This window comes from Dunckerocampus dactyliophorus, chromosome 5 (genome assembly GCF_027744805.1).
Source record: "Dunckerocampus dactyliophorus isolate RoL2022-P2 chromosome 5, RoL_Ddac_1.1, whole genome shotgun sequence".
NCBI classification, from domain to species: domain Eukaryota; kingdom Metazoa; phylum Chordata; class Actinopteri; order Syngnathiformes; family Syngnathidae; genus Dunckerocampus; species Dunckerocampus dactyliophorus.
In genome coordinates this window covers 8721914-8736807 of record NC_072823.1, presented here as the reverse complement: position 1 = coordinate 8736807, position 14894 = coordinate 8721914, and the positions used below count along the sequence as shown (strand labels likewise).

At 40.2% G+C, this 14894-nt stretch overlaps 1 protein-coding gene across 3 annotated transcripts in view; it reads right to left on the bottom strand.

The window, feature by feature from the left end:
- The window catches only part of rassf7a (Ras association domain family member 7a), a 46542-nt gene that overhangs the window by 8950 nt on the left and 22698 nt on the right, over nucleotides 1–14894 (bottom strand). For all 3 annotated transcript variants that reach the window (XM_054776615.1, XM_054776616.1, XM_054776614.1), the window contains one exon: nucleotides 566–764. In XM_054776615.1, the coding sequence (XP_054632590.1) occupies nucleotides 566–668 (103 nt within the window). In that variant the 5' untranslated portion in view covers nucleotides 669–764. The remainder of the gene's footprint in view (nucleotides 1–565; nucleotides 765–14894) is intronic.

Here is a 14894-nt window from a genome sequence, read left to right as displayed (position 1 = left end):
TAAGTGGTTGGCTACCGTTTAGGATGTTAAAAGCAAGGGGTGTGTACCTAGATGACAGCTGTGTCAGCTATGCAAATAGTGTGACATCATAGTGAAACCCAGTGCAATCAGTTCAGGCCATGAAGAAGAACGTGACACAGTAATGTGTGCTGGCATTGTCAAGTCACACAAATAGCTTTAAATCCTCTCTACATAATAATCTCCAATACAGTCGAACCTTGGCATTATGTCAATAAATTAAGATTGTTTTATTAACTATTTAACTTTTTATTTGTTTGTGTTAAAAATGAGAGGTTTCACTCTATTTTTGTTCAAGGTATGTTGTGTTCTTTTTATTACATTCCACGACAAGGACTGACAATTTTCTGTTACTCAATCGATGAACTGCTGTGTATATCACGACTCAGTGGAACCGTATAGTTTGGTTATGTGGTGCATTTTACTATTTTTGTTCATGAAAATTCATACAATTGTGTTAGTGTAAAATGATAACGCTTGAAGGAAACTGATCTTGAGATAAGTCAAATAGGGTGTCACTGTCATTTCTGAGTGAAAGTATACTCACCTATGGCTTGGGCCAGAGCGATGACCACATCCTGGCAGGATGTCTCCTCCGATAAGCCACATACCACCCGCACCACTCCATCCACCCACACTTTGAGCTCCATCTGCGTCCAAGCGGGGCTAGGTGATTGGTAAGATAGTCTTCCAAATGGATTACTTCAGTTTGGTTTGCTACAGCTCAGCGTTGCATGGCACTGATTCTGTAAGGAATGGGCACAGAGAGGCAAGTTTAGACAGGTGTGGGCAGTCTGTGTCTAACCTAAATACGACGCAGTGGCCTGATATTTACAGATAATCCCCCCTTCTTGAAATTCCACTTCATATGATTACTAATTGGTCACTGATAGAATATCGCTTAATAGTAAAATGCCAAACCAGAAGCCGGGAGGTGTAGCAGTGGTCTGTGGCCAGATTTTGTGGACCTTGGAGCATAAATGCCAATCTGTAACCCAATTAAACGCTCTGCTGCCCTCCTTCAAAGCCGTTATGATAGCTTACTGCCAAGGGGAACGGACAGGGAAAGTGGAGCAACTCAAGCTTGTATGCATCTGGTGGAGGGCGTTTGTGCAGGTGGAAGAAACCCCCAAAAGGGTGGAGTGCGTGTGTGTGTGTGCGCGTGTGTGTGTGTGTGTGTACTCCTAGTTTGATCCCACTCAGCGGGACCGAAAGTGACTTGAGAGGGCAGATCAGCAGGTTGCTGAGACACTCTCTCCAAACAGCAGGTTTAACTTTAAATTAATATCATTACGTGTAGTCCTCTCTGTGTTAGTGTGTACCTTTACAGCCAAGCTTCAAAACAAGGTAATAAAATACTGCAGTGCTCATAAAAAGTGAAACAGCCTCAGGGAGAGGAAGGATTATCTACGGAAGTTGGCACCAAAAAAAGAAACTATGTAGTCTAGGTGGGTAAAACAACACTCAGACAGATGGCGTTCTCTTTCTGTCTGACGTTCTGGTTCTCAATGGGAGGTGTTTTAACTCCAGGCACCCCCCACCTTATCTTGCCCTTCTTTCAGTGCCTGGCCGTGCTCCGCTGGCTGCCAATAAGGAGCTGCCTCAGAGGAATGCACTGACTTCATCAACCAGCCGGAAGAATTCCTACTTTCTTTAACAAAGTACGGCCTGGTCCGCCACTCCGTGACCTCGCCGCTCCGCTCCGCCACTACTTCTTTACTTGTTTAGACAACAAACACTGACGTGGCAACATCATACGCTACAGCTCAACATGACATCACACATACAATGACTGACGCACTGTTCTGAGGTGGAGCATGCAGAATGGACTCAGAAGAAACAAGCCAGGCAAGGCAAGAGACTATGAAATGGGAGTGCTATCAAAATAGACAGCACTGCAGGGATGTCAATATTTTTTCTTGAAAAGGGCAAACAGTGTGCTATGTTGCAATACATAATTAAACCTGACTGGTTGAGTCTCAGAGTGAGTAGTCAGACAATCATTTACTTTGGCAGAGAGAGTCTTATTTTAATCTGATGAACAGGAAGCAGCATTTTAAAATCTTGGAGCCATCAGCAATGGAATGATACTTTACAGGCCACGTCACAAGAAGCGCCTTCCTTACCTGAAATGAGCTTCAAGTATTTTTCACAAAGAGTGAATCACATTTAGAGGCTGAACTAGGAACATTTTCTGACATAATTTGCATACATGCAGTTAAGTAGAGATACTTCAATTAAAAGGGTCTTTCAGTCAAAGTTATTCATGTGCCACAACAACTACATTTAAAGGGAACACAAACAAGGATGTCACTCTCCCATGTTATTTAGATCTAGTCCCTCCTGGTGAAGTGAAATGTGATAAGCTGTACTAACAAGCAACAGACCTGTGAGTCTCAGGTTGCTATCTGTTCCCTCTGTCACAGGAAGAGACAAGAACACTGAGAACCAGAAACCAGCCTAACCCAGCATCAGAGTCTAGGGTCAGCTCTCAAGCAACTAATGTAAAAAGATAGAAAGAGCATGAGACCCAACTAAGCCTATTCCCATGAAACGTACAAGCCAAATAAAATTAAATCAAGTGCTGCTACTGGTTCTTCTTGAGGAATATGAGTAAGTCAGCATGAACACAGTCTAAACAGTCAGTCCAACAAATGTAAACACAGCTGAGGTAATACAAAGAAGTAGCTTTGGAATTGAGGGGTGAGAAAGTCTCTCTGCAAATTTTCTGTTTTCATGCCCGTGTTGTATTAATGCAGAAGTTCTACGTGAACATTGGCCTCATGGACATTATGTCATTCTTCAGACCACAAACTAGTTTTTTAAATTGACATCCCTTGGATTGGCTGATTCACATCGACATAAGCAGTTGTTGACAGACATTTCCCACACAGTTACATGTAACTTGCCAAAGACATAAGGAGATAGGGCGATGATAAAGGACCTTTAAACCTATGTACCTCGTACACGCAAAAATCTCCAAAACAAATTTATTGGATGTAATTTGTTATACGCGGAAAGGGGGGGAAAAAAACTATCGTGAAAGAAGAACGGTACTTTGGTCCTATGCCAAATCTGATTTTGCAAAACCGTGCAAGCGATATTGATGAAGTTAACAATACTAAAACATGTCAACAGAAACAAATTTTTCATAGAAATTATCCCTTTTGGTCACAAATTTTGTGTTTACAAAAGCAATCAACATATATAAGTCGATGTCAGCTTTAGCAAACACCTTTTAGTAATAAGAAGAATATGGTGGACCATGACGTAAGTTGGTTACCGTAGGCTACGTCCACATAAACATGGGTATTTTCCAAAACGCATACTTCCCCCTCTCGGGTGTTAAAAAAAAAATCTCTAGCCACACAGTGGCATCTTAAAACAATTATGGTCCACACAAAAACAAATTCACAGGCTGTCATGCGCATGCAAAAGTAATGGGGGGCTGCAGCCATGGACTGTAAGGCAATTTTAGCCAATCAGAATAGTCAATGAAGTAATTTCCGTAGGCTGCAATAGACCTGTCACAATAACAAATTTTGCTGGACGATAACTGTCCTAAAATTATTGCCGATAAACGATATTAATGTCAACATTATTTTGAGACCATTATTTCATTAATGTAATGATAATATATGCCATAATAATGCTGTTGCGTGGCGTCACACGGGACAGGGGATTTCTTGTCTAGATGGAAACAACAAGCCGGTGTTTTCTGTGTGGATGAGAGGCTGTCAGCAAAATGTCTGGAATATAAAACTCTGAAAATGGAACTGATGTTCTTTATTAAAATGTAACACGTTGATTATCAGGATCATGCTGTGAAGTGTATTTAATTTTATGGACCAAGGTAATCAAACTCTCCTAACGCTTTCCTTCTTCTTAAATAATCCTGTCTGGCTAATTGTCTTTGCTGAGTTACCTCCATGACAGTAGGTATGTAGCACAAAACAGATATTATAACAAATGGAAGCTTTCAATGTGTGGCCAAAGCATGTCAGTCAAACACAATAATGATGTCCTTGCCATGCGAACATTCTCACACCACTCTTCCAAAATAACTGGCTTGTCAAAGTTGTCCTATCAGCTAGAGGTCCGACCTGGTCTTGTTCAAAACCACCGTCAATGGAGTGCCGTATCAGTATTGGAGAGTAAAGCAGCAGCAGCAGCAGCAGCAGCAGCAGCAGCAGCAGCAGCAGCAGCAGCAGCATCCTTCGAAGCCCATAATGGCACCTTTGTTCGTCAATGTAAGTAGGAGTATGTTTACTCTTAGACATGTGAAAAGCCAACTCAGTAGGTTTAAAAACAGCAATGTTATGTTTACCATTGCACACATTAAATTATATTTATGTAGTGTGGAAATGACAGCACACAAATGACAGCACATAATAGCAAGCCAAAAACTCAGTTTTATTCGTCCATACACGTACGCCAAAGTCAGTTTTCGAATGGAACTGAATGGAATCGTCTTCCCCCTCGTCGGAGTTTTTTTTTAAATACTTAAGTTTTTAAGGACAAAAATCTACATTTGTGTGTGGACGAAAGGCCATAATGCATATAAAAATACGTGCTAAAAAAAAATTCATATTCGTGTGGACATAGCCTTACACAGAGTATTGATATAAACAGGGTTGACTTCAACGAGTTCAAAAAAAAAATTGAACAATCAATTAACAGGTGAATTAATCAGCTTTTTTTTCAGCTATGACACTCATCTCTTGTATTGTTTAACACTGAACATGTTGGAGGTGGTGACACCCTCCAAACCAACAATCACTGCAACATGAATCATTTCTAATTTCATCCACATGACCACACTTCACACTCTGACCTAAGGTCACATCCCTCAGCCAGAGAGTGTAACAATTACATCCATCCCAGAAGCTTCCACCTCTATTTGACACAATGGCCACATCTACTCAAGGAACACTGCGCTCAGTTTCACTTGAAACCAAGTCCCATGTCGGCTCGGAGCAAGTAATGAAGCAAATGTGCTCTATGGGGGTAATCGGCAACCTCAAGCAATCAAAATTCCATCTGAGTAATACTTGAGGAGACTGTCTGCGGAACTACTGTATGATGAAAGGGGGAGAAAGAGAACAAGAGAGTAAGACAGACAACGAGGGAATGAAATGGGCAGTTCGGGAGACATGTGAAAAACACATAAAGCAAAAAATGAGTGGTTAAGAAAATAGCTATGATTGGAGCCGAGTGCTTGTCATTCTCTCCCCTCTCATCGGCCATTGAGCAAACCTGCTTTGCGTCTTTTATCACCCCCCCCCCCCCCCCCCCCCCCCCCCCCCCCCCCCGGCGCTCTTTCTCTGTCTATTCAAAAACAGCCGAACGGCTCCTCTGTGAATTCTGCCGAAGGGTTACCGTCGCTCACAGTCCTGCAGACACAGGGCATGTTTCAGCACATCTGTGTACCACTTTGTGTGGGGAACAACGGGAGGAGGTTTTGGATGAACTACACATAGTTTTTTCCATTAAATGACACTCTGGCTAATTACACTGTTTAAAAGAAAGGAATCCACAAATATGAACACATCTTCACAAACTTATATTTACAGAACCTATCATTAGGCACACTTTGACAGTTGAATGAGATCCAATATAAAAGTTGCATCTGCGCAGCTTAATCAACACTGGTATTGATTGAATAATATGTTTATTATTGTGAGTGTACATTGCAAATAGGGGAATTAATGAAGGTAGGGTTTCATGCGGGACACAGCGGCATCAAATAATGCCACGACGGCTTCACGGAAGCGGGTTGCAAAAGTCATGGTGACAATGCATACTCATGCAGGAACAATGCGCATCGTACATACTATTGTCGTGAACAGACGTAAACAGTGCTTGACAAGGTGGAAATAAGTTGTGCAGGAGTGCGGTCATTTCATGCTAATGCGCACCATTTTCGGTCATGAATTGTGTGCTAAGTGCAAAATGTATGCCTAAAGAGAATGCAAACATTGCGCAGACTAGTCTTTACACTTTTCAGGCATGCCATAAATAAAATTACACGCATTGCCACGGCAAATTGTGGGACAATGCGGAGGCCAAATGCATGCAAGTGTAAGCACCGTTTAAATACAGTCAAATATGTAGAAAGGAATTTGAGACTATGGATATTCTTGCAGCTTTTAAACACTAGTTCCTTCAGGCTACAGAAAAAGTGTGTGTTTAAAGCTTGTGTGTCTGTGTGAGAGTCACAGAGCAGTGTTTCATGCCAGTACTATGGTCGCAGGTTGGGTATGTCCATGATTTCATGCGCAAACAGACAAGCATCTTTATGAAAGGGTGCTCCAGCTCACAGTGCTATCTCTGGGGCAGCAGGAGCCCAAGAAACAATGCAGTGTGCGCATCACACTCTGCATCTGAGCATAACCACAGATGGATACTCATTCAGACAATACAAAGCAGCCAGTGTCAACACGCTGCACTTGCTATTGGTCAAATTCCCCATGAGTAAGAGCGGAGAACATAGGACTCTGGTCCAGGCTGCTTAAAGAGTATGTCGTAAGTTAGACATTGTTGCTTGATAACAATAAACAGTGCTGTGCTCGGGATTGGCACACACATACACACACAAACACTCAAAGACCTTGTAACACTCTGGCACTGAGCAACCAGGTCTCTTCTGAATTGCGGACACTATTGTTGTTCTTGTTCCATGCTAAGCAGGCCGTCGCCTCTTTTGTGGCCTCTAGTATCGCTGTGTCGTTGGCAGTGCCGATTATTGCTGCCATTCTACTGCATCCACATGTTCTGACTGATAAAACCAATGAAACGCTTGCTTTTGTGCTCCCTGACGCACAATTTGCATTCTTTATTCCGCCCCTCCTTCTTTGTCATCCAAAGTTTCAGCCTGCTGGGAGTGCTCAGTTGCTGTGTTCAAACACCCGTGAGACCAAAAACAAACAGTTTAAGTCCACAACATGCCCGTAGTCAAGAGCAGCATTAATTATCATCCACAAAACCATTTTAGTTGAGAAATTGCATTGGGGGGAAATGAGTCACACGCTTTCCCTCTCACACATCCACAAACACTTTCTCTGATGAAAGCCTGCTTTCAAAGCGTATCATTTTTAAAGCACATCTTTTTTGCCTAGGTATCCATGTGGTGCTGGAAGAGACCATCTGGATCAATAAACCGTTATTACTATGAAATACGCTGTGAGGAAGCTTTTTATTTTATTCAGAGCCCAGGGGAAAAGTATTCACCACTTTAATAGCCAAACCTTTTTCCAGCATTTTCACTTTCATATATGCCCCACTGTATTTTCCTTAGCCAGCTGTGTTTTTCTCAGTATTTATAAGTGACTTTATTAAAGTGGCAAAGCCCTCCGGTACAAAAACTGAATCCAATGCGGAAGAACTTTGGACTTGCATGTGTACTGTGTAAAATGAGCCTACTTTTTGAATCTATTCATAATCTTTGGTATATGGCCTCTATACAATTCACTTTACACTATGATGCTTATTTTGTCAATTATGGGCCGATTTAAGAATAAAATAGCAAAGCTATTGATTGTCATTGTACTTCTGGCACAAACAAACAGTAGACTTTTTTGGTTCATGGAGAATGATGTAAGATGTTAGGAATACAAAGATGGAACTATACAACTTGCATTCTGGGACAGTGAGAATGGATCCATTGTGCTTCAAACGGTGAAAGTAGAGTTGCAACAATAATCAACTTCATCGACAACTATGTTAGTATTCGATTAATTGCTTTTTTATTTAAAAATGTAAACCCTCTAACTTCAGCCTCTCAAAAATATGTGAATATTTTTTAATTTCCTTAAGTCACCAAACAAGATATTCACACACATTGGCTTTGACTTTGAAAAACAGTGATCTATATTTTAGCCTTTTTTCTGGTGTGTTGCGGACCAAACCACTGATGGTTTGGTTCATATTGATCTAGGGCAAGGGTGTCCAAAGTGTGGCCCGGGGGCCATTTGAAGCAAATGCTTTTTTACTGGTCCTTGGCACATTGTAGAAATAAAATGAAACCAAAAATAAATAAATAAATAAATAAATAAATAGAGCAAAACAACATAATGTAACAAGAAAATGCTGAAATGTTGATACCAATAACTATTACCGGTAATAACACAAAGTTTTGCCCTTCATTTTTTTTAGCCTATTAACAAAATTACAAATATCAAAGCGGTTGGCGTATCCTTCGTTTTTTTGCAACAAAGTTTAAAGTGGTTCTTCCTTGGCACATGTACCACCCATCTACCAATTGTCATGGAAATAGGTTAAGCAGTTTATATCCGTTAAAAAAATATCAATGAAAAGTTTATATATCAAGTTGATCTGTACTGAAGTGAGCACTACAATGAAAGAACCACAACTGTAACTAGCACTATGCTCCAAATATAAATCAGTGTGTGTGGATCAGAGTGCAGGAAGTAGTCCATTGGGTAGGTGAGGAAACTATAATCAAGTTTGGAGGGTCTCTGAGGGTCCATAATATTCAGTGTCAGAATAATTGACTTCTAAAGTGTATGCAACAGCAATAAAACAGTGGAAAAATTCACAGATGGGTGGATTACTTTGGCACATCAGTGGTACCAGCACAACTTCAAGAGTGCTTTTGAGAAAAGAACTGGGTCATTAGTGTTTTTGTTTGTTATTCTACCATAGCATGCAATTCACACACAAACACAAACGAAAAGTTGTATATTTTAAGATGAGACCCAATCTTTTCTCGCAATCAAGGCGCAGCTCTCCTGAAACACCAATTATTATCAGCTCACTCCTAACAGTGCTTCTATGTAGCTACAACACACCTAATGAATAATGCATTTTTCTCACAGCACATTAATTTAAAAACTATTTCTCAGAAAAAAAAATAATCTAAGTGCTCATGACCTACACACGCTTTGAAAATGTCCCTAGCGTGCCTGAGTCCCTACCGTTACTGGTATGGAAATGGACGTAGAGAAAGGGAATGAAAAGCAGCACTAATAAGCTTTAGTCTCAACACTTGCATAGAGGTCCAGCATCTAGCGCTGCAGCCTTCGACCTTCTCACAATAACGATTAGCTTGCCCAATCTCAAGTGGATTATTGCTTCATTAAAACACTTTTGCCTTAAAATCAAGGGTATCTATCGGGAGCAGTTACTTTTAATTAAATATATTTTATTGCTGTTTGAAAGTCTGCAATGACGCCTGTGCTGCTCATGAAGCTGTCCCAAAGCCAGCCGCAAAGAAAGGCCCCGGGCTTGTAACTACAGCTGCAGCATTGGAAAAGTGCAAAAAGTTTGCCAGAGACGACTTGAGGGCTAAAGCAATCTGTAATTTAGTCATGGAAATGATGGCACTAAAGGAGCAGCCCTTTACCACTGTCGAAGGCACTGGCATGTTCAGTCATAGGTCTGCATGTGCTCATTCGTATGCACAAGCCGTTTGACCTTCATGCATTTTTTTTTATTATGCACTTAACTATGGCTCAAGTTTCCACTTGATAAGCCATTCAAAAAAGAAACTGTTTTGTTTGTTTGAAAAATATAAACATGCATTTCTAGAAACAGAACTTTTCTTCATTTTTGTTTTGTTAATAGCTGTGAGGTCATGATATTTGGTTATGACAAATGTACAGGTACAGTTTGCCAAATCCTCATTTGTTTGAGTCTTTCTTACATCAAATTGTGTACACAAATTACAGTTAAATCTAAGTTTTTAAAAAAGATATAAATAAATAAAGTTATCAGTATCGGTTTTGAGAAGCAGGAAGTTATCTGTATTGGTATCAGCCCAAAAAAAAAAATATTATGCATTCTAATTTACAGTCACCCTTCTCAAAAACCTCTGCAATTCCCCCAGGCATACCAAAGTTTTGGGAAATTGAGAAAAAAAACAATTCCAATTGCTTACAAAAATTAAAGTTCATAAATGCAGCAAGTCACTAGCAAAACCTCTGGCGTGTATACAACTTGGTATATACACTATGTACTATACAAGCTGTTTAACAAAAGAATCAGGTTTCAAAAATAAGGTCAGCTCAACACAGAACATTTGAGGATGACCAAAAAAAACACCGAATCCTGTGGGTTACAATTACGATCAACATATGTTAAAAATATAATACGACCATGGAATAACAATGCATGTAATTGATGATGGAGGTGGGTTAATGGCTGAAGTTGATCTACAACACAATTGACACGGTCTTTCAGAGTCTATCACCTGCTACTGTCAGTCATCATGAATTATCACCAGCAGCATTCACCAAGATGGTACATTGGCCTGAGCAGGAAGCAAGTTAGAGAATTGGATCTGAACGGACTCCCCACATCATGTGGCCAGAAGTTTTTATGGTCCTGAGACTTACTCATACCTGGCTTGGCAGTCAGTTGTTTGCATCAGCTGGGAAAGCAAGCAGAGCAGACAATATTGGAGACAGGGACTTTGTTTGTGCTGACTCATGGAGACGCATACACACACACACACACACACACACGCACTGACACACGCACAGCCAGCAGCAAATGGTGAGAACGATAACACCAGATTGCACAGGCAGCGCTGAGATCCACAGAGAGTTGCGCTCAGGATGAGTGGGTTGGCTGCCCACAGGCTTAGCCCTTCAAGCACAGCACTTCATATTGTCGGGTGAGCCAGAGAAGAAGGTTCTCATCACTTTCTGATGGGCACCCATGTGTAATTGTACACTGCTGACTTGACTCAGCAATCCTTGCCAGGAAAGGACACTGCTCATTTTCCAGTCAGGCTCATACACACATGTGCTGAATAGACAGTTGCTGTTGATATATTTGGGACAAAGGTGACTTTTGTAGAGTTATCAGTAACTTAAAATTTCAGACAACATCAATGTTTTTTTCAGGTGCACGCGCATGTGTGCCACTGTCGCTTCCTGTGTGCGTGCTTGCATTTGTCACAGGAGAGTCACGAATGCCACAGCGTCCAGCGTCACAGGTTTGAAGCTCAAACTCATTAGTAATTTAAAACATTCCTCCACGTCTCCTTATATAAATTATTCAAGGCTGTTTTTTTATTTATTATTTTCTTTACTTTTATCAAATTTTCTTGAAACACAACATTAACCTTTTTTTAAGGACACAAAAATATAATTAAAGATGGTCTGTTCAGAAATTCAAATACACATCTTTGCACATATCTGCTTTATCAAGTCATGGCAAATGGGTTCGTTTTTTGGATTTATTTTGTATGACCTTTACTGTCTATGTGTCCAGTGTCCACTCTCACCCCAAATTTGTTCAGATTATTTAAAGGGGCTAATCTGTTTCATTAAGAGTCAATGGACAATAGGCCTGGAAGCCTATACAACCTTTTAAAAGAGAAGGACCTGTTTTAAATGGCATGACAATTTATTTGGATGACAAGGTTTTTAAAAAGATAGGTTGGTGGGTTGAAACTTATTTGTCTGCATTTATAACGATAGGTAAACAGAGCACCAGTCGGCCCTCCTATGACAGTGAACGCAACAGACTCGGTCTTGGGTTCAGTCGCAGGGCAGGTATCACCCCAAGACAGAGAAGATGCATATGACTTTGCAGTTCTAATATTCTGCTGGACAGCAAAACATATGATTGCTTCAAAAATCAGGTATCTGTCAGTTGAATCAATGTTTTTCAAGATGAAAGCAAAGAGAATTCCGCCACGTCCCTCCCAATCTGCCTGAGGTCATCAACATTACGAGGGACATTTAATAACCACCATGGCAGGAGATTAAGCCGTCACTGCTGGATTTCGCTAGATTCAACTTTTGTGAATTGTTCTGTAAACACCGGTTCTAAAGTCTAAAATGTTATTCCATGGTTAAAGTTGAACCTCTTCTATCACATCCACCTAATATTTACCTTGGGAGTGCCAACATACCTGGCCCTTGGAGAGAGGGATGTAGGTAAACACAGATAGACCTCCAGGTCATGTGAACATCGTTGAAATCATTTCAAATCATTGACTTTTACGTAAGACCTCAGTTTCATTCTCCATTAACCTCTTCATCCCTGGGCCATGTTTCTCAAAATGACATATACTAAATAAATATAGTTTTTCACTGCATCTACAGGTTTACAAATAGGATCTTGGAATCCAAATAAATGGGAGATGGATTGATGGATGTGAAAGTGTACATGCTACTAGGTAAGTGTCTATGAAGATGGAACAGGTGCATTGAATTTCCATCTAATGAAAAAATCAGAATTTAGACTTAAAATCCTTGTTATAAATATACTGTTGCAGCCTACAAAACTAAAAAAAATGGTCAAATGCAAAGCCTGTGGCTAATAAAATAAACTAGAACAACAATACTATGATATTCTAAAGCATTTTAAGACATCCTGGTAAAACAGATTATGCTGGTGTAAAATGAACTCTGTTATACATAATAATAATAATAAAGTTACTAAAAATAACCTCATTGCATGTCTAATGTCTAACTTGAATGAGTGACGTGTAATTTGAAAACTTACAGTCAAAAGAAAGAAGATTCAGCTTCCAATCTCAAATTGGCCGATAGTCTTTAAGTGCAAATCACCTGGAGGATGTTGTCACAGATATTGTCGTAAGTAATTATGCAAAAGGCATATCCACGAGATGTGTCTCTATCATAGGGAAGACGGCACTGTTTCTGGTTGAAATAATTTCAATGTAACCCCAAACAATAGATGAGCAGACTAGTGACGGTTTATTTATACGGAAAAAAGCTCTGAACGGAAAACAGCAAATGTAGGAGAAGATTTGTCATTTTTGGGCTTTTTGTCCAGTGAGTTTTAACGGTAGGTTCGAAAGCGACCACTTTCAACATAGGCCAAGTTTGCCGTGGAAGTTTAATGAATTCATGGAGCTTGTTTAAATAAACAAGTTATTCATTTCATGTTAAATTAATTTGAACAAATAGGCACAACCTATTGTGAAGGAGATTTTATGCTACATGTATCTAATAATGTGTCAAAGTCATCATCATTACGGGTTGTTGATAGCAATATTGGGGAAGAAAAATCAAAATTACATTTTTCCAAGTCTTTCAGCCTTACATGTTACATTCCTCTATAAGGTTTGGAGGAATCATCTTCCTAAGCCTTCAACTAAAACTAAAGATGACCAGGTCAACTTCCTTTCATTTCATTCAACTGGATATAAAGCTGCAGAAACAGTGAATGTCCGATGCATGAGTGGTTTCAAAATGCACACATTTCTTACTTTGAAAGTTTTCGTCACAAAAAAGCCTAACTTCAAAATTAGGTGAATACCGTAGGCTTATATTTTAAAATATTTTTATATGTAACCAATCAATGCCAGTGTATACCCTTTAAAAGTATCATTCTGTGAAAAATGTTCCTTTAAATTCACACAAATTAAATGGCGTCGTGTGGCAGTGGAGATCACAAGAGTTAGGGTGGGCCTCAGTATATAAGCCCTGTTTATAGTTACCGTAGTATAGTTTGATGAGGAGGTTTCTTACACAACTGGACTTAAATCCGTGTCATTACTCTCAAGAGGAGGCAGCGTATCGAGCCTGCTAGAGCTTTGTGTGTGTGAGTACATGTGTGTGCGCAAGTGAGCATGTCAAGAAGAGAAATAGCTAAGGTGAATATTGTATTTATGCCTCGACAGTTTTTTTTTTTGTTTTTTTTTAGGAGCCCTTCTGGGACTAAGATAGTTCCGCAAATATCCCTCTGCCTCAAGATTACTGGAAATAAACACATACATACTGTACGTAGATACTGACATTTCTACTGCTGGCAAATTAATATAAGGGAGTAACATCAGTAAAACATGAAGCAAGTTCCAAAATGTGCTAATCTTTTACACCTCAGAGATGACGTTAAGCGACTGAACAAAATAAGCTGTAAATATTTATATAAAATTGTGGAAATGAGTAAGGCGTTGCATTTGTGTGCAATAGTACATTAGTAACTGCGTGTCTATTTGAACACATCTATTTTGAATGAAAGTGGTGAGTGGTGGACCGGTCTGTCAAATGCACCTGCCTGCCCTGCCCACTCACTTGATTTAGTATTTCAAAGTCCCGAGGCAGACATTTTCTCTCTCTTCTTTGCGTCTTAACGCCCCTCATTCTCTCTCCGCCCTGTCCGGGGCCCTTGGCGCAGGCAACCTGTTATTTACTGCCAAGAGAGTTCTGTGTGCAGAGAGTCGAAACAGCATGGCTGATTGAGCAAGGGAGCAACCTGCTGCTCACGCTCACAGAAACGACTACGTGGCCATCCCAGGGGGTGGCAGAGATGTTTACTGCACTGCAATCACCAAGGACAGCGTGGCAAATAGACATAGACGTGCATTACTCCTTCAACTATAAACGGCCTGTCCTGTTGAGGAATTACAACAGGCAATATGAGGCCATAGGTTTGGTGATGTGACACAGCAAACATCCATGGACCCATCCAGGCAACAACATGTTGGCCTTGACAGGCCATGGCAGCATTCTCTCAAAAGATCTTTATAGTCAGCTGGACTTGCTTGGGAACATGACCTTCAGGGGAGAAAGGTTTGAAAGGCCATTCTGAGACTCGCTGGTTTACTCCAACCACCAATCCTTCAGATGTCGGCTCAATAAAGACTGACTCAAACAAGGCATTCTACGTTCATTTTCAACAATACCATTAAATTGCACATTGAATCAATAAATATAGTACATTGTTGGGGTGTCCTTCATGGCTCCATGGAGGCACTAGTGTTTGACTGCCAATAAACAGAAAAAAACACAACACGATAAACATCGACCCTTGTTTATCATGTTTAATTGGTTCCAGACTCGACAGCAATAAGTGAATTTCCACAAAGTAGGATTCAATATGAATAAATGGAATATTTTTGTAGTTAGAGCATAGAAAACCTGTTTATGATT